At 53.2% G+C, this 18,975-nt stretch overlaps 1 protein-coding gene across 3 annotated transcripts; it reads left to right on the top strand.

The window, feature by feature from the left end:
• Nucleotides 1-18,606, top strand: GMEB2 (glucocorticoid modulatory element binding protein 2). Of its 3 annotated transcripts, none has more exons than XM_055433403.2 (10): nt 1-139; nt 7,408-7,572; nt 7,871-7,968; nt 8,486-8,613; nt 12,282-12,385; nt 12,681-12,838; nt 14,685-14,756; nt 15,023-15,160; nt 15,465-15,614; nt 16,007-18,606. In XM_055433403.2, exons 2-10 carry the CDS (start codon nt 7,442-7,444, stop codon nt 16,663-16,665), a joined length of 1,638 nt encoding a protein of 545 aa, XP_055289378.2. In that variant the 5' UTR covers nt 1-139; nt 7,408-7,441; the 3' UTR covers nt 16,666-18,606. The 3 variants fall into 3 exon arrangements, with proteins under 3 accessions (XP_055289378.2, XP_055289386.2, XP_055289396.2); XM_055433411.2 differs by having other exon boundaries at nt 4-139; nt 15,465-15,587; XM_055433421.2 differs by lacking the exons at nt 1-139; nt 7,408-7,572 and having other exon boundaries at nt 7,901-7,968; nt 8,415-8,613.
• The last annotated feature ends 369 nt before the right edge of the window (nt 18,607-18,975 follow it).

The raw sequence follows: 18,975 nt of genomic DNA, 5'->3' as shown, positions 1-18,975 counted from the left end.
CCGGGCCGCCGCCGCCGCCGCCGCCGCCGAATCCCCAACAAGGAGCGGAGCCCAAGGCCGCCGCCGCCGCCCGCCCGCCGCCGCCGCCCGCCACCCCCGCCCGCCCGCCGGCGCCCGCGCAGGCCCGGCCGCGGCTCAGGTAAGCGCCCGCCGCCCCCCCGCGGCGAGGCCTCTCGCTCCGCCGCGCGCCGCCGTCCAGTCAGGGGTCCCTGCGGAGCGTCAGGACGTTACGGCGGGGGGAGGGGAGCGGGGGAGGGGCGGCGGCGCGCGGCGGGCGTCACGGGCGTCACGGGTCCGCGTCAGGCGCGTCGGCGGCGGCGCGGCCTCCATCTTGCCGGAAGGCGGCGGGCGGCGGGCGCTAGGAAGAGCTTTGGGCGGGGGCCGCGTGGAGTGTCCCGCGCGGATGCTCCGCCTTCCTGTGGGGGCCGCGTGGATCGCCCCGTTCCCGTGGGGGCCTCGTGGATACTCCCCTTGCCGTGGGGCTCGCGGGGATGCCCCCTCATTCAGTGGGGGCCGCGTGGATATCCCTCTGTCTCCTGGGGGCCGCAGGGATAATCCCCCTTCCCATGAGGGCCTCGTGGATAACCCTCTATCCTTGGGGACACGTTGACACGCCCCTTTCTGTGGGGACCTTATGCTTGCAGACCCCTTGGTGAGAACCAGAGCCACGTGAACCTCTTGGTAGGGGTCCATTGCCAGTAATGACCTGTTACATACTTGCCGAACTTTGTGATTTGCTTAGTTTTCTTCCAGACAGCCAAGGTTATCTTTCTTTGCTAACACTTCAAATACAAATTTCAGTTACATCAGTCATTTTTTTCATTTACAAAAAAAACTGTGCATAACAAGTATACAACTTTATGAGTTTCATGCACGCCTGTGAAACTACCATCTATGCCATTAAACTGTCAGTCACCAAAAATTTCCTGTTCTCATTATTACTTTGTGGTAGGAACGCTGCAGTTCAGTTCGCTTACCTAGCAAAAATTTAAGTATACAATATTGTTAACTAGGCACTATGCAGTATCTCAGAACTTCCTTGGTGTCTCAGACGAAAAAGCGTATGCCTGCAAGGTGGGAGACCCGGGTTCAATCCCTGGGTGGGGAAGATCTGGAGAAGGAAACGGCAACCCACTCCAACATTCTTGGGAAAATTCCATGGACAGAGGAGTCTGGTAGGTTACAGTCCATTGGGTCGCAAAGAGTTGGACACGACTGAGCGACTTCATGCAGTATCTCAGACCTCCAGGATTTACTCATTTTGCATATCTGAAGCTTTGTACTCTGACCAACATGTCCTGGTCCCTCTTCACCAAATGCTTGCAATCATCATTCCACACTGCCTCTCTAAGTTTGACTGTTTTAGACTCCTCATGTAAGTGGTGATGGTTGTTTAGTCACTAAGTCGTGTTGGATTCTTTTGTGACCCCATGGACTGTAGCACTCCAGGCTCCTCTGTCCATGGGATTTTCCAGGAAGTGGTATCATGCAGTATTTTGTCTGTGTCTGGCTTATTTCACATAGAATAATGTCCTCCACATTCATCCATGTTGTTGCAAATGGCAGAATTTTCTTTTTTTTTTTTAAAGGCTAAGTTATATTCCATTGTGTGTGTATACCAAACTTTTATTCATTCATCTGTCAATGGACATTGAGGTTACTCCTGTATCTTGCCGGTTGTAAATAATACTTCAGTGAACAAGGGGTGCAGGTGTCTCTTGGAGATCCTGATTTTTGCTCTTTCATAGATACACCCAGAAGTGGGGTTGCTGATCATATGACAGTTCTATTTTTAGTCTTTTGAGGAACCTGGTACTGTTTTCATAGTGGCTGCGCAATTTACATTCCCACCAACCGTGCACAACCGAGTACATCAGTGTGCACCCATCTGTTTAGGATAAAACCAAGTGGATTAAATAAACCCCCAGTGTAACAAGATACATTAAGCAGCTGCTGCTGCTGCTAAGTCACTTCAGTCGTGTCCAACTCTGTGTGACCCCATAGACGGCAGCCCACCAGGCTCCCCCGTCCCTGGGATTCTCCAGGCAAGAACACTGGAGTGGGTTGCCATTTCCTTCTCCAATGTGTGAAAGTGAAAAGTGAAAGTGAAGTCGCTCAGTCGTGTCCGACCCTTAGTGACCCCATGGACTGCAGCCTACCAGGCTCCTCCATCCATGAGATTTTCTAGGCAATAGTACTGGAGTGGCTTGCCATTGCTTTCTGTGTACGTTAAGCAGACTGGTCAGAAATTACTTCTTTGTAGGAAGTATCTTAAGACTTTGGGAAGACATACTGGACAGGGGAGAAACTTGCACATACAGGTTGCTCACTTAAGAGCCTGATGCCGCCTGGCCAGGGTAACACAGGGTGTGGTCAAGACTGGACAGCTAGTGCTTGTGTCCCGCTCACCCCCCAGGAAGGCAGGGCGAGGAAGCCCAGATTCTCAAGGAAAAGCAGGGCTAGAGGGCCACCACCAGGAATGGCTACTTCTGACATTCTTCAAGAGACATTGGAAATCTGGATTTCTAAACTGTGAAGCCTGTAAAGGTTGAAACAGTTGCAACTAATTAAATATTTTGAAACAAGGTGAGGATCAAAGAAACTGTGTCTGTGGGCCATTGCTGTGTGACCTAGGCCCTCTGCTGTTTCTGGTCGTATTTTTATCAAAGGAAAATATTTGATTTTTTTGAAGATATGGAAAGCTAGATCTGAATCTGATGTACTAACTGTGCACTCACACATTTTAAATCTGTTTTTATATATTTATGCCCCCAAATGATGTTTTAGAAATATTTCGTCATGTTTTCTTTACTTCAAAATTAATTGGGAAAGAGGAATTTTGAGAACATATTATAGTTGCCATTGGAGAGGCAGAAATTCTAGTTTGTGGTTTTCACTGTTTAGTGCTCTGTACAGTTTTGAGATGTGGGTGTGGACAGCTGCTCTTGGAGGGTGGGCCCTTGCCCTTCTGCAACTTTGGGGTTAAGTGTGGCTTTCTGGGCTTCTCAGAGCCTACCTGGTGAAAGCAGAGGTGCCTCCATGAGAGCCAAGTACCACAGAACAACATTACCTTCAGGGCAGTTTTTTTTTTTAAACTTTTTATTGGGCTATAGCTGATTAACAAGGTTGTGTTAGTTTCAGGTGATAAGGGCGATTTTAAAGTGATTTTTTTTTTTAAACCTCGTGACATGTGGGATCTTAATTCCCTGACCAGGGATCAAGACCAGGGATTCAAGACCAGGGATCAAACTCATACTGCCTGCAGTGAAAGTGTGGAGTCCTAACCAGTGGACCGCCAGGGAAGTCCCTGTACGTGTGACTTTTTGAGGAACTACCAGACTGCTTTCCACAGGGGTGTCACCATTTTGTTGGTCTGCCACCAGTGCAGGATGGTTCCAGTCTCTCCATATCCTGACCACACTTACTTTCCATTTGTTTTTAATAACCATCCTGATGGGTATGAAGTGGTATCTCCTTGTGGTTTTCGTGTGCATTTCCCCAGTGATTAAGGGTGTTGAGCATTTGTTCCATGGCTGACGGGCTGTTTGCAGATTTCCTTTAGAGAAATGTCTCCTCCAGATGATATTTGGCCTGTGGTTCCGGTTGTTTTGTTGTCGTTGAGTTGCATCCTGGGTGTGAATCCCTTAGTGGACATGTGCTGCACAGACACTGCCTTCCAGTGTGTAGGTCGCCTTTTCAGTCTCCCAAGAGTGTCATTTGGTGCACAATAGTTTTTAATTTCATTGGAGGCTAATTGATCTGGTTTTTTTGCCTGTGCTTTTGGTGTCATATTGCTAGGGAATCCCCTGGCAGTCCAGTGGTTAGGACTGTGTGCTGTCACTGCCGAGTGCCTGGGTTCAGTCTCTGGTCAGGGAAGTAAAATCCCACAAATTGTACCACTGTAGCCAAAAAGAAAGAAAGAAAGAAAAATTGTGTCAGGACGACTTTCCCCTTTGCTTTCTTCTGAGGGTTTTACAGGATAAGCTCTTATGTTTGGATCTTTGATCCATCTTGTGTTAATTTTTGCCTGTGGTTTAAGAGAAGGTCCAGCCTCATTCTGTTGTCTGCTGCTGCAGCTGCTAAGTCACTTCAGTCGTGTCCGACTCAGTGCGACCCCATAGATGGCAGCCCACCAGGCTCCTCCATCCCTGGGATTCTCCAGGCAAGAATACTGGAGTGGGTTGCCATTTCTTTCTCCAATGCATGAAAGTGAAAAGTGAAAGTGAAGTCTCTCAGTCGTGTCTGACTCGTTGCGACCCCATGGACTGCAGCCTACCGGGCTCCTCCGTCCATGGGATTTTCCAGGCAAGAGTACTGGAGTGGGGTGCCATCGCCTTCTCCGTCTGTTGCCTGCAGAGGTCTGGTTTTCCCAGCTCCGTGCTTCAAAGAGACTGTCCCTGTTCCCCATGGAATGTCTTTCTTTGTCCATCTATTGAAGGTCATTTGAGTTGTTTCCAGTTTCTGACAGTCATGAATAAAGCTGTCATAACATTGTATGTACAGGTTTTCATTTCTCTGGAGCAGATACTTAGGAGTGAGTTTGCTGGGTCATGTAGGAGAAGTGTATTTAACTTTATGGAAATGTCCAGACCCTTCTTAGTGTGGCTGCACCACACAGCTGTGTGTGAGAATTCCGGTTGCTTCACATCCTCCCGGTCTTTGTATCATCAGCTTTCCGTTGGTGCTTTTTAAGCTGTTCCTGGAAAAGACTCTGATGCTGGGGAGGGTTGGGGGCAGGAGGAGAAGGGGACGACAGAGAATGAGATGGCTGGATGGCATCACCGACTCGATGGACATGAGTTTGAGTGAACTCCGGGAGCTGGTGATGGACAGGGAGGCCTGGCGTGGTGTGACTCATGGGGTCACAAAGAGTCGGACATGACTGAGCGACTGAACTGAACTGAATAGGTGTGCAGTAGTATTCTTGTGGTTTTAGTTTGTATTTTCCTGTGGGTTAATGATGTCGAGCAGCTTTCTGTGTGCTCATTTGGACTTCTCTTTTGCTGAAGTGTCTGTTTACATCTTCTGCCTACTTTTAAATTGTGTTGTTGTTGAGTTCTTTGGGTATTCTGTAGGCAAGTTCTTTGTCGGATGTGATTTGCAAGTATTTTCTTCCACCTATAACTTGTTATTTTCATTTTCTACTGTCCTCTCTGTTCATTCCGTTGTAATTTACATACATCATTTTGGGGTCAGGTTTATGTTCACAGCACAATTGAACAGGAACCTCCAGAGTTCCCATATACCCACTCCCCAGCCTCCGTCCCTGTCAGCATCCTCACCAGAGCAGTACGTTTGTTGCAGACCACAAAGCCCAGGTGACTCATCATCAAGCAGAGTCTGTAGGTTACATTGGGGTCACTTTTGGTGTTGTATGTTTTATATTTTTAAAATAAGAGTTAATTTTGGGGACTCCCCTGGTGGTCCAGTAGTTAAGAATCCATCTTGCAATGCAAGCAACAGGTTCAGTCCCTGGTTGGGGAACTAAGATCCCACCTGCCTCCAGGCAACTAAACCTGCATGTTGCAACTAGAGAGTCTGTGCGTGGCAATGAAAGATTGTGCATGCCGCTGCTGAGACCTGACACAGCTAAATACATAAGTAAAAAGAACTGAAGGAGAAAACTGTTTATTGAGTTTTACCAGATATTTACCACATGGGTTGCCTTCCTCCATTCCTGAAGCTTCAGGCTTCCCTCTGCTGAAATCTCCGTCTGTCTGAAGGACCCTGTTAACACTGCTTTTAGAGCAGATCTGCTTGTGGCCAGTTGTCTTAAATTTCCTTTATCTAAAAGTGTCTCTATTGTGCCTTCGTTTTTGAAGAGTCTTCTCCCTGTCGCAGAATGCGGGCCTGAGGCTCTTTCCTTTCAGCATGTTAAGGAAGTCCCTGCCTCTGGTTCTGTGGTTCTGGGGAGAGTCCCAAAGGCCTTCGGGGTTGCTGTTCTCATGTGGGAAATAGGTACCTTTTTATCTGCTGTTTTTGTGACATTCTTACTTTGTCATTTGTTTTCAGCAATTTGATTATGCTCTCGGCATAGATTTCTTTGAGTTTATTCTGCTTGAAGTTTGTTGGACTTCTTGAGTGTGTAAGTTTATATTTTTCACTACCCTTGGGAAGTGTTCAGCTGTTATTTCTTCAGAGTTGTTTTTCAGCACCACACGGTCTTCTTTCCTCTGGGACTCCGGTGATACAGATGGCCAACTTCTTTTGTTCTGCATTCCCAGAAGCTCTGTTCATTTTGTTTTCCATCTTCTTTCTGTTGTTCACATTAGATCTTTTGTACTACTATATATTTTCATTGCTGTGTCTCTTTCCTCTCTCATCTCCATTCTGATACTGAGCCCACAAGGTGGGTTTCTAGTTGTTATTATATTTTTTATTTTCAAATTTCTACTTGGCTGTGACTTTGGTTCCTGTGCTGACCCGGTCAGGACAGCCGGCTCCACTCATGGAGTAGGAGCGCCCGCAGCTCAGGCCACTGGGGGTTCCAATGGTCACCTCGGACTGGGCTTCTTTGGATTATTTTTGCCCTAATTTTGGTCAGAGTTTCCTGCTTCTTTGTGTGGTAGATAATTTTGGATCGTCGTCTGGATCCTTTGAATATTGTGAGATCCTGTGGAGGATGGAGCATTTTGTTATAGCAAGAAGTGGACCTGGACTACGGGTCTGAGCCCCTCCTGTGGGCGGATGTGGTCTTGAACCAGCTCAGCCTTCAGCCTGTGCCAGGGTCTCTGTCCCTCAGGTGCCATCCGAGGCTGGTCTGAAACCTGGGCAGTGGTCGACCCTGGGGGTTAGTCCTCGAAAGCTTTGGCTGGCCTTTTCGGGCTGGGTCTGCACACAGGTGAGGAGCGACCAGGGCCTTCACACACGGCTGGGGTCAGGCCCTTTCCACCTCCCCACTCTGCAGTCTCTTGCACGCTCCAACACTGCCTTTCTTGTGCTCTGGCTAAAAGCCGGGTCTCTGACGTGTCCCTTGTGCTGTGACACCTCAGTACCTGGCCTGCCCTGAGCCAAGCATCAGAAGGTGGAGAGCAGCAGAGCAGTGAGTTGCCTCCAGGCCCCCGGAGTTTTCAGTGCCTGCCTGTCTGCGACCATCACAGAGATTAGAGGGCTGGGGCTCACCGGAGGGCAACGAGGCAAAGACAAAATAACACCAGGGAGGGTCTCCCAAAGCAGAGACGGGGTCTCCAAGGGTTTTCTGTGCAAAGCCCTAGATTCTAAAGGGACCCGCTTCCAGAGGCATTCACCTGCATCCTGGCTCCTCCCCAGTACCTGAGTGTGACCGTGGGGCTTTCGGGCCTGTTGCAGCTCCACGGTTCTGCCAGGGCTTCCGCCCTGTGCTCACTCCACTGTCAGAAGGTAGCAAGGTCCCCGTGCAGACTCTGTGCCTGCCCTGTTGCCCTGCAGGCCCGGGGCCCTGGCGTCTCTTGTCCGCTGAGCCATGGCCACCCCCGATGTGAGTGTCCACATGGAGGAGGTGGTGGTGGTGACGACACCTGACACGGCGGCGGACGGCAGTGGTGTGGAGGAGGTGAAGACTGTGCTGGTCACCACCAACCTCGCCCCGCACGGGTGAGGACAGGCTTGGGGGGGCGGTGGCGGAGGGGCTCAGGTGAGCTGAGGGCTTTGTCTCTTCTCCCGCCGCCGAGGTCATGGCTTCATGTCCCCAAATGCATGGTAACTTCTCCTCTGAAGGGTCAGGCCAGTTGGGAACCAGGTTTTCTAGGTGAAGTGAGGAGAGACGTATGGGGTCAGTGGCGCCATGACCTCTGGCTAGACTGGAAAACGGGGCAGAAATGGTAGTGGAGCATGGGGCTGGCTGTTGTAGAGGTGCTGATGTCCCCTCTATCTCCTTCCCTTTTGTCCCCAGCGGTGACCTGACGGAGGACAACATGGAGACGGAAAATGCTGCGGCGGCTGCTGCAGCCGCGTTCACAGCATCCTCGCAGCTCAAGGAGGCCGTGTTAGGTAGGGAGCCTGCCTTCTGGCAGTGGCACCTGCAGGCCACTCCAGAAGTGGTTTTGCCTGAGGGGACTGTCCTCCCTTCAGTAAGGGGGCAAAGGTTCCCGAGGCCCTCCTGGGGCTCCTCTCCAGAGGTGGGCCTGAGGTGCCATGGAGGCCCTGGCTAGCAGGGAGAGCTTGGTTTGCGGTCCTGGTTAGTGTAGCTGTCTGTGATCAGCAATGCAGACTCTTACCACCTTTGACCTTTTTCTGTAGCCTAACATTAAAGGCTTCAGAGCTCTTCCAAATATGAAGTATAGGTTTCTCTGTAAGTGTTTGGGTGAAGTTTTCTTTCCATCGGTTGGTCTTTACTTTGGGCTGAGGAGAGATGCCCTCTGCCCACCTTCGTCTTGTCTCAGTCTCTCCTGGATTCTGATTTCTCTTTCAAGGTAGTTAACCTTGTACTTTTGCAGGAAATGCTTTGGAGAAGTTGTAACTGATTTTCTGTGTTGCCCCTTTCCCTGTCAACACACCTGGTGAGAAGTGAAGATGGCTGAAGAGGAGGAGAGCCTGGAAGCAGAGATCGTGTACCCCATCACCTGCGGGGACAGCAGGGCCAACCTGATCTGGAGGAAGTTCGTGTGCCCCGGCATCAATGTGAAGTGTGTGCAGGTGAGAGTTCCCGTGCAGCCAGGCTGCAGGGAGGGGCTCCCAGGGCCGCAGCTACGAAGCAGACAAAAGGAGACCCCAAGGCAGGGGTGTGACCTTGGTGGGGAGTTCAGGAGGCAGAAATCCCATGTTTGGGAGAGCAGAGGACAAGGAGGCTTCAGGGACAAACAGGCTATCACATGAGAGACATGAGAGAGCCTCAGAGCAGTGAGTTCCATTCCTGGAGTGATGCTGTTGGGCAGTTTAAACAAGGGAGCTGCTTTGCAAAGACTCATTAGCAGCCGTGGGTAAGGTGGACAGGGGAGAGGTCTGCTTTTCCTGCAGCATGGTAGCTTAGGTATCCACTCACCTTGTGCTGAAAACAGCTAAAAATGCCACTTAAGGCATCTAGAAGATGCCTCCTTAAGCTGGCAAAAGAGGAGGAAGTAGGCCCAGGGCCTGAGTAAAGGTGGTTTGTAGAGGGCAGCTAACTTTTGCCTGACACTGGTTTCTCAGCCTTGTGGGCAGGAGATGAGGAGCCAAAGCCCAGGGCTCCCAGTTGGGGCGTATTGTTGGGGTAGGGATTGTCCCTGTGATACTGCTACTTCCAAAGGTCTCCACCCTCAATGTTGGGGGCTAGAAAACATGCTGATCACATCCTCCCAGCCCCCTTACCCCCGGGACAAGGAAAACACCCCTCCCACATCATCACTAGGTGGAGCAGGGACCCTCCTGAGGAGTCACATGTGGCCTTTACAGTGTGAATATCTTTAGCTAAGAGTTTAGTTGTTGGATGGTTCCTGGCTCACAGCTCCCCCAGGAATCTGACAAAAACAAGTGAGAAATCCTTTTTCAAAGAACTCACCTTTATCTCAGGTTTCAAGTAACTTTGGCAGACAAAGTTCCACAAAAAGGAGCAGCTCACAGTAATGCAGAACGTAACCCTGAGCACACAAGGAAACCAAGCACCTGAGTGCAGGCACACAGAAACCACAGACAGCACACTAAGGCCCGCAAATACTACAGGTTGGAATTCTGAGACACGAAGTATAAAATAATTATGTTTATTTATGTTTAATTACTTCAAGAAATAAAATAGACTCAAACACGAATAAAGCACAAGCAGGTATGAAAAAAACTAGAAATGAAAAACAGAATTAAAATCGAGCACTAAGTGGGTGGATTTACAGCTGATTAGACACAGTTGAAGAGATAATTAGTGAACTGGAAGGCAGAAGTGAAGAAGTTATGGAGACAAGTACCAAGCGAAGTGTCACAAGGGAAAATGGAAGCACAGGAAAGTCTAACGTATCTATCTGACTTCTGAGAGAGGATCTGAGAACTCTCATAACCCAGGAAAGATAGCCACCCGCATTTCAAGAAACTTAACACATCCCAAACTGAACAGATACATTCAAAATTTCACATTTCAAAAATCTACACTAGGTGCTAGTGCAGAGGACCTTCCGCTGGCCCTGGGACATTTTAGCATCAGAATAATGCATGATGGTCATGGATTATAATTCAAGTAAAAGTAAGAATCTATCTGTCCATATTTGTTGCAGTATAGTTCATGTCATTTATTTACATCAAACAAGGAAGAGTTAAAACTCTTATGCCAACCAGCAAACATAGATGGGGTGCTGGAGCCAGAGCACCGTGAGGAGGTGCTGCATCTAGTCAGGGGAAGCTGGTCTCCAAGTATCCCCATCACTAAGGTGCTGCTTACAGAGGGTGAAGCCTGCAGATCACCTGCTAAATGAGTGGTGATGTTTGGGCGTCAGTGTTGGGCCAGTCTCTGCCACAGCCTCCTGATGGAATAGGCAGGGGTTCTGTGGCATTTCCTGACAGAAACGCACAACCTGGTTCTGCTCTAGAAGATATCAGACAGACACAAACTGAGGGACGCTATCTTTGTCTGCAGAAACACAGACCTGCATGCTTCACAGATGTTGAGGTCAGGAAGGCATGGTCAGTCTGAGATGCTCCTCTAGGTTAAGGAGAGGAGAGACAGGGCAGTCAGTACAGTTGGACGGGTGTAAGTGGGACCAGTTAGCCCACCCTGAGTGTGGAGCACACCTGCCCAATCAGTCGAGGAAAACCTGGTTCCTCAGAGGGAGGCAGGACAGAAAGGGGTGGCAGGATGTAAGGGAGAGGCAGGCCATCAGGTGGTGCTGCAGTGTCAGGTGGGGGCAGGGCCAGAGAAGGCATCACGGAGTTGGGGAGGCACTTTGGGTCCAGCGTGGACTTCCTGTGCTCGGGGAGTGGCCAGAGAGGGTGCTGACTATCCCTGCTTTCCTGGGCTCAGAGGAGGCTCCCAACCAGCTAAAGCAAGGGATAGAGTGGCTTCCTGGCTTGGAGGGACAGTCGCTTCCATCAAGAGGGCTTCCCAGGCTGGTCGCAGGCAGCCTTGGAGAAGGCCACCTTGCAATAGAGTGTCATACACATTTTTTGTTTTCCCGGCACATATAAAAATTATGTATACATTGGATTGTGCTCTGTTAGTGGTGTCATAGCATTATGTCTAAAAACAACGTACATGTTTTTAGCTTTATTGCTAAAAATGGTAGCCATCATCCGAGCTCTTGGAGTCGTGGTAGTAGCATTGAAGATCACTGATCACAGATCACTGTAATTAATGAAAAAGTTTGAAATATTGGGAGAATTACCAGAATGTTACACAGAGACCTGAATTGAGCAACTGCTGTTGAAAAACAGCACCAATAGCCTTGCTTGAAACAGGCTGTTTGCAAGCCTTCAATTTGTAGAGTATGTACTCTTTGTGGAGCGTGACAGAGCAGGTGTGGCTTGTACGTGAGCTGAGGTAGTTTTGCTCCAGTGGCAGGGTAACCTGGGCCCAACCCGACACAGACTGCAGGGCCCCTCAGGGCAGATGCCCTGGGAGGGGAGGCCCCGGGGCATCTGGTACCCTGGTCAGGTCCAGCCATGTTTCCAGGCCACGTTGGAGCTTTCGTTTCTGCCTCTGCTGCGTCTGTGATACATCCATCCCCCCTGCTTGTGCTGTAAGTAAATGCAGTTGTGTGTTGGTTTTTTGGTTCCAGTGCATGCTTGTTCTACAAGACTGAGTTGGATCATTCACCTTCTCAGGCCACATTTGGGTGAAACTAGCAGACGCATGAGGAGGGAGGGCAGTTCCCTGACTTGAGTTGGGCATGTGCTCCTGTGCCGTGAAGGATGCTGTTAGGGCTGGGCCAGGTGGGCTGAAGTGACCTGTGACTGTATCTCTTGTTACTTGGTAAGCTGTATGTGAATGTTATTTGTGGAATAAATTACGTACAAGAAAGTTCGCTGCTTGCTGTCCGGAGGGAGAGAGTGCCCTGCGTTTCAGAGTGGGGTGGGCTCCCTAGGTCCCAGGCACTGGGTATATGGTTAAGGGAGAGTACTGAGCACCCAGCTCCCTCCCTGCTAGGGGCAGTACCTGACCACTGGAGCAGGATAGGGCCAGCACCTCACTCAGGCCTTGCAGCTCAAGGATCAGGCTTGGCTCAGCTGGTGGTTCTTCCTCCCACCTCAGTCAAGATTGCCAGTGGCTAAATCCTGAATGTCTGCCTCCACAGTGGCTGCCCTGCCATCCACTCTCTTTCCCAGCCTGGCCCTGGACAGAGGGTCAGGCAAGAGAGAAGGGCATCGGGAGGCTCCGTCTTGACCCTGCTCTGCTCTTCTGTCCACAGTACGATGAGCACGTCATCAGCCCCAAGGAGTTTGTGCATCTGGCCGGCAAGTCCACCTTGAAGGACTGGAAGCGAGCCATCCGAATGAATGGCATCATGCTTAGGTGGGCGGGGCAGGGGTGGGGCGGTGTGGGGGGGGTCCCTGCACCGGACTGGCCAGGGACACTCCATCAGGGAGTCCTGTGGCCACTCTCTCAAAGAGGGCCAGCCCTCAGTGCTGACTGGTCTCTGGGTTAGCTGCCTCCCTCTGGGTACCAGCCGCTGTGGTTGCACTCCTCATGGACAGAGCCACACACAGGCATCACCACGGTGCTGAGAGAGTGGTGCTGGGGTGGAGCACAGGCAGGCCCTGAGCCTCCGCAGCCTTGTCACCCTATGTGACGCCCGTCCTCCGTGTAGGAAGATCATGGACTCTGGGGAGCTGGACTTCTACCAGCATGACAGGGTCTGCTCCAACACCTGCCGCAGCACCAAGATCGACCTTTCTGGGGCGCGCGCGTCCCTGGGCAGCCCCACGCCCACTGAGTACATCCCGCTCACGCCGGCCACTGCTGACGGTAGGTACCAGGTGCTGGGCTCCCTTCACTGCTGGCCACTTTCGTGGGGCCTCCAGTCAACTTGGCTGTCCCTTCTAGGCCCCAGTGGTTTGCGCCCACCTCTTCATTCCTCACTGAGGAAATCTAGCTGAATTGCTGTTCTACCCACAGGGAAGACTGAAGGACTTTATGTTCTTAAGCCATTCTTATTATAAAATACAGTGATTCATAGGTGGAGAAGAGCATGAAGATGTCCAGTGCCCACCTCCAGCTTTGCCCGTTTCGGGGAGCGCCCTCTGCCCTTGCCCTGGAGCCTCTCCCCTCAGCACCAGTCTGGGCTTGTGTATGCTTCCTGTCACTTGAGTTGCTGATGTGTTTATAATGCTCTAACTGGAAGAAGGTCTGGTGTTCCTTGGGATTATTTCCAGATGTTTGAGCACAGAGATTCTTTTTAAAACAAGTTGGAATGAGATCAGGTCCCAGTTTCCCTGTTCATGTTGCCCACTGATAACTTGGTGGTGCTACCTTTCCCAGGATGGGAATTGGGTTGCCCCTCAGCTGTTCCTCCACTGGTCACTCTGGGCCTGCTGCCATGTGGCCAGGGACTGTCCTCACGGCTGACCAGACAGTAGTTGGTCGAGGGGCCTTGTCCTGTACTTGGGAAGCTGGAGGGGTGGCTTGGAGGCAAAGAGAGCTCCTGGAGTTCACCCTGAATAAGTCGCTGCACCCTACCTGCCCAGACAGGCAGCTTGCTCAGTTGGGGAGTCCTCTGGGAGATCCAGGAATGTGCAGGCTACCAGCAGTTGGGGCTGGCCCTTGTTGACTCTTTCCTCATCCAGTGGTCACTGTTTGCAGCTATTGGGTGGTGGCCTGGCCCTGGGACAGCATTGCACAGTGTGAGAGGGACTGGGTCATGGCAAGGCCCCTGCCCTCAGGAGAAACAGGGAAATACCACTCCTGACAGGCCGGTGGCTTCTGTGGGAACAGGACCTCCTCTGGATGATTGGGTTCACACTCTCTTCTCTGCCTTGTAAAAGGCGGCCGCAGTGGCTGGTCTCCAAGAAGACTCTGAACACTGAGCCTCCAGTCAGTGCCATGTCGGGTAAAGGCCACATGGAGTTTGGGATTTAGCTCTTAGAATTCTGTTGTCTCTAGATGGTTTGGACAATCTGTTGCTTTACTTAAACTTACCTCTGTGGTGGTTTCTTCAGCCAGAGTCCTCAGACCACCAGAGTCACCTATTGTGTAGTTAAAGGTTCTGTATCAGTCCAGACTGTGAAAAAGCTATTTCAAGCATCTGACATTCCCCAGCCTGATGACTTTGTCGGATGTGGAAAAGGCGAGCTTGAGGTCAGAAAACTCACCCAGAAGTTAGAATGCTGGGCTTGTTCCTAAGCCCCAAATGGCCAGATCCAGACTGTGTCCAGGACTCTGAAGACACTAGAGACAGAGGTGAACCAGCCTGGGTGGCTTACACCTCTCAGAGTTCCACCTTTTCTGATTTACAAGAAGGAAATGTGGTATCTATTGAGACAGACAATAGTGTCAATGAGAAACAGACTTGAGGGGCTGCTGAGAACAGGCCAGGCAGGAAGGCTGGCCTGTGACCCCTGGCCAACAGGCATGAAGGCTCATCATAACTGATAAGGACAGCAGAGTATTGAGGACATGGGGACGGCTTTGAGGAGACATTTTCTAGCTCCTTCTTTGTCCGTATTTAGCAGTAAATATATAATGTGTGGATCCTCTGTTGTGCTTATAGACGGTAATTAATTTTTTTGAAAATGGGGGGTGTGTGGGGGGTACTGTGGTGGGTGGGGTGCTGGCCTGTCACCAGTAAGGCTCACCAAGCTCGTCTTGGTTGCAGTGAATGGGGCTCCTGCGACCATCACCATCGAGACCTGCGAGGACCCAGGGGACTGGACCACAGCCGTTGGAGGTGCGGGCCTCCCTGGGCTTCTTGCTGGGGGGTGGGGCTCCCACCTGCTGCTGGCTTTGCCCTGGGGACTTTTGGGCTGCAGGGCATTGTCTAGGTGGATACACAGGGCTGACCCACTGGACTCCCACTTGTGGTTGTTGGGGGGACACTCACACTTCTCCCCCAGAGCTGTGTCCTCCTGGCAGTTCTTTACTCCTCCCTGTGATAGAACCAGAGGGGCTGCCTGTGCAGGGCTCCCCATCTCTGAGCCCCTCCTTCCATCTCAGATGATACGTTCGCCTTCTGGCGGGGGCTAAAGGACGCAGGCCTGCTGGACGAGGTCATACAGGAGTTCCACCAGGAGCTGGTGGAGACCATGAAGGGCTTGCAGCAGCGGGTGCAGGACCCGCCCCTGCAGCTGCGAGGTGAGCTGTCCGTCTATCCTGGTCCACGGGCCCCAAGGCCTCTTCTGGCTTGGTGTGGTGGGGGTGGCCTCAGGATACCGGTGGGTGTAGCCTGCTTCTTCCGGCTCCGAGCTGGCCCAGCATCATCGGCAGGGGTGGGCAGTTAGCTTGCTCCGTCTGGATCCCTCCTTGCTGCTGGGAGGAAGCCGAGCCCTAGAATCAGGACCTGCTGCACCTGGTCCCACACCTCAGCGGGTGGCATGGAGTGCCCCAGACCTGCTATGAGCCAGCCAGTTCTCACTGTTTGCCTGCCCTGCCTGTGTAGACGCCATCCTCCTTAACAACATCGTCCAAAACTTCGGCATGCTGGACCTGGTGAAGAAGGTGCTGGCCAGCCACAAGTGTCAGATGGACCGTTCTCGGGAGCAGTATGCCCGCGACCTGGCAGGTATACTGGCCTCGGCTGTGCCCACAGGTGCTTGGGTGTGCAGAGGCAGGCATGGGGTGGGTGACACTGGGACAGCCCCAGCCAGACCTCCCTGGGATTCACCCTCGACCCCACGCTTTGCCTGTGAGGTGGCGCCTTCCCGGGAGGTGCCTGTGGGTGTATGTGAGGCAGGCTAGTTCTGTAACCAGGCAACTTGCCTGCAAACGTTAGCGTGAGCAGAGTACGTGACAACAGGGAAGGCTGCCCCAGTCGGGCGGCTCGAGCCAGCTGCTCTCTGATGCTTCCTCAGAGCAGCAGGTACCCTGCAGAGAGGACCCTGCAGACAGCGTCCCCATGAGCATGGGCGGTCAGGCCCCAGGCCAGTGCGGGCCCTCGTCTGCCGGTGGTGGGAGGTCTGACGCCCCGTGCCTGCCCCACAGCCCTGGAGCAGCAGTGTGACGAGCACCGCCGGCGGGCCAAGGAGCTCAAGCACAAGTCACAGCACCTCAGCAACGTGCTCATGACGCTCACGCCGGTCTCCCTGCCGCCCCCTGTGAAGCGGCCGCGGCTTGCGAGGGCCACGTCTGGGCCGGCCGCCATCGCCTCACAGGTGCTCGCCCAGTCTGCCCAGATCGCCCTGACGCCCGGCGTGCCCGTCTCCCAGCTCACCAGTGTGCCGCTGGGCAAAGTGGTGTCCACCCTGCCCTCCCCCGTGCTGGGCAAGGCTGCGCCCCAGGCTGCTCCAGCCAGCTCCCCCGCCTCGCCACTGCTTGGCGGCTACACGGTGCTGGCCTCCTCTGGCACCACCTTCCCCAACACGGTGGAGATCCACCCGGACGCGTCCAGCCTCACGGTCCTGAGCACAGCCGCCATGCAGGACGGCAGCACTGTGGTCAAGGTGGTGAGCCCACTGCAGCTGCTCACCCTGCCCGGCCTGGGTCCCACCCTGCAGAACGTGGCCCAGGTGTCACCCGGGGGCAGTACCATTGTGACGGTGCCCACGGGGACTGTCGAGGGTGCTGTGGCTGCCCCGGGACCTGCGGAGCACACGGCCACCATTGAGGTGGCCGCCATGGCGGAGGGCCATGAGCACAAGTAGCAGCCAGCGGAAGGTGAGGCCCCACGTGGGCACTGGGCTGGCCACCTCTCCTCAGGCTGTGGGGGCACAGTGCCGGTGCCCGTGGGCCATGCGGGGCTGCTGAACCAAAGAGAGGAAACGCCAAAACAGACGGAGAGGAGAGGAGAGGCGAGGGACGTGGCAGCAGCCTGGGGTGTGGGGCTCTGAGCTCTGAGCCTCCTCCCCTGTTTTCTTGGGAAATATATTTTTCCATCTGTTGCTTATTAATACTGTTTACACGTGGGGCCTTGGTGAGGAGCCAGGTGGGGGGCCGGGGGCCCAGTGCAGCTGGCGGCAGAGGCAGGGCAGGGGCAGGGCCTCGGCCCGTAGCTGGGGAGCCCGTTACTAACACGTGTCTTGGGAACTGTCCCCAAGTGTGGAAACCCATGGATCCTATGGATTTGGTTTCTTCCCACAGTTTTCTGTAGGTTTAGTGTGGCCAGCACTCTGCTCTCCCGTCTCTGGCATAAGCATCAGTGGTGCTGCAGGTCTGCACGTGGCTCAGGGGCCTCCAGGGCACCCAGAGGTCAGGGTGCAGGCCCTGGGACACCCGCCTGGCCAGAGGGACCCAGAGGTCCAAGCAGCACAGGCCAGAACGCCCCCCACCCCTGCCCGCAGACGCTCAGGGGCCTTTGCACATGCTCTGTGGGTGTTTCTCAGTGAACCCCTTAGTAGGCTCCAACAAAGAGTCAGGTTTATCGTGTTTTCAACCTAAATGAGGCCGAGTGCCTGGGCTCCCTGATCTGCTCTGGGTTCAAGAGTGTCTTGTACACAGGGACAGTTGGGACAGCCCCGGGGGCAGGAGGCGGGTGTGCCCTGTGTCTTTTCCTAGGGAGGACACATGGAGAGTGACCAGGGCTCGTGGAGGGGTCACTCCTTGTCCAGTGGGGACATGCCTTGGGTTGGGGCTCATGGTCTGGTGATCAGCTCTGGGCTCAGCTCCATGCTGGTGGGGTCCCCCCAGAGGTGGGCTGCACCCCACTGGCTGACGCTGGTGCCCCAAGGTGTCTGGGACCAGCATGGGTGAGGTGGCACCCAGGTGCTCATGGGGAGGGAGTCTGTGGGCTGGCCGGCCCTCTGCTTTTCTGGTCTTGGACTTGGAAAGACCAGGGAGGGACTGCTCTGCAGGCCTTGAGCCATTGCAGTGGGGGATACCTACAGCCACCCTGGGCCTCCTGTCCATCTGACACCTCCAGAGGCCCAGAGAGAAGCCTCTGCCCACCTCACACTTTGAAGGGAACTGGGCTCCGTCCTTCCGTCCTTCCGTCCGTCAGGTCCCCTGGACCCATTTCAGCGCCCTCACTGAGGCTGTTTTGTTTCTGTCATGTCTGGTCGGCTGCCATTTTGGGTGTGCTGGTTTCAGCGCAGTGTCACTTCCTTGTTTGTTAGACGCTCCTCTTCCAGGCGCATCTCTGATACACACAGTTGAGCCTGTGGATGGGGCACCCCAGCCAGTCCTGCATCCGGCTCAGATCATATCAGAACGTGTTGCTAGTGAAACTGGGCATCTTGTGCTTGGAACCTTTACCATTCAGACCTGCTGCGCCTGGAAAGCTGCCTCTGCCCGCCGGCCACAGGGCACTGGGTGGAAAGTTCGTTTCAGAGCCATATAGACAGAACCATGACGGCTGTTCCCGGACATGGTGCCTGGGGGCTGAGCTCCAGGTGTGGGAAGGGGCCCAGTGTTCTCCAGGAACCCTCAGCCCGGTGTGGGGATCAGGCCATCTCGCTGTCAGCACCCCACCCTTCCCCCCACTAAGCATGTGGGGACTGTCCTGGGCTTGGGCTCCAGGAGGCAGGATTGGATCTGGGGGGCTCGGAGGCAGCCTGGGCAACGGACACCTCTGAGTTCTACTTTGTACGTTGTTTTGCAAGTATCTGCTTGGTACTTTGATTTCAAATAAAAACATTTTTCATAACCTGTGTCTCTGTCTTGTGATGAAGGGCTGTGAGTGGATGGATTTCCAGCAGGGACCCCTGCACCCAGCACCGGGACCAGGCGAGGACCCTGACTCAGGGCGCCTGCAGCTTCTTCCTTTACAGTTCCAAACTGATGGTGGATCTCAGTTCCCCAACCAGGGGCAAAGTCAGTGCCCCCTACAGGGGAAGCATGGAGTCAACCACTGGGCTTCCAGGGAGGTTCCAACTTACTGAATTTTAAGATTAAGAAACTACAACTCTTCCTCAGATTTGTGTGTTTTGAATATTTTCTTTCAGCCTACACCTTGCCTTTTATTTTCACTGACATCTGTTGAAGAGCAGGAATTTTGGATATTTATGAAATCCAGTTTA

This window comes from Moschus berezovskii, chromosome 15 (assembly GCF_049115385.1).
Source record: "Moschus berezovskii isolate FMDL1 chromosome 15, NW_MosBer_1.0, whole genome shotgun sequence".
Lineage (NCBI taxonomy): Eukaryota > Metazoa > Chordata > Mammalia > Artiodactyla > Moschidae > Moschus > Moschus berezovskii.
Note: the sequence above shows the minus strand (reverse complement) of the source record. Positions and strands in the feature narration are given on the sequence as shown.

Excerpts from the sequence above, each read along its gene's own strand:
- GMEB2 (XM_055433403.2), top strand. The coding sequence starts at position 7,442 with ATGGCCACCCCCGATGTGAGTGTCCACATGGAGGAGGTGGTGGTGGTG. Across the intron at positions 7,969-8,485 it reads GCTCAAGGAGGCCGTGTTAG|TGAAGATGGCTGAAGAGGAG; the intron begins GTAGGGAGCCTG and ends CCTGGTGAGAAG. Across the intron at positions 15,161-15,464 it reads CCCGCCCCTGCAGCTGCGAG|ACGCCATCCTCCTTAACAAC; the intron begins GTGAGCTGTCCG and ends CTGCCTGTGTAG.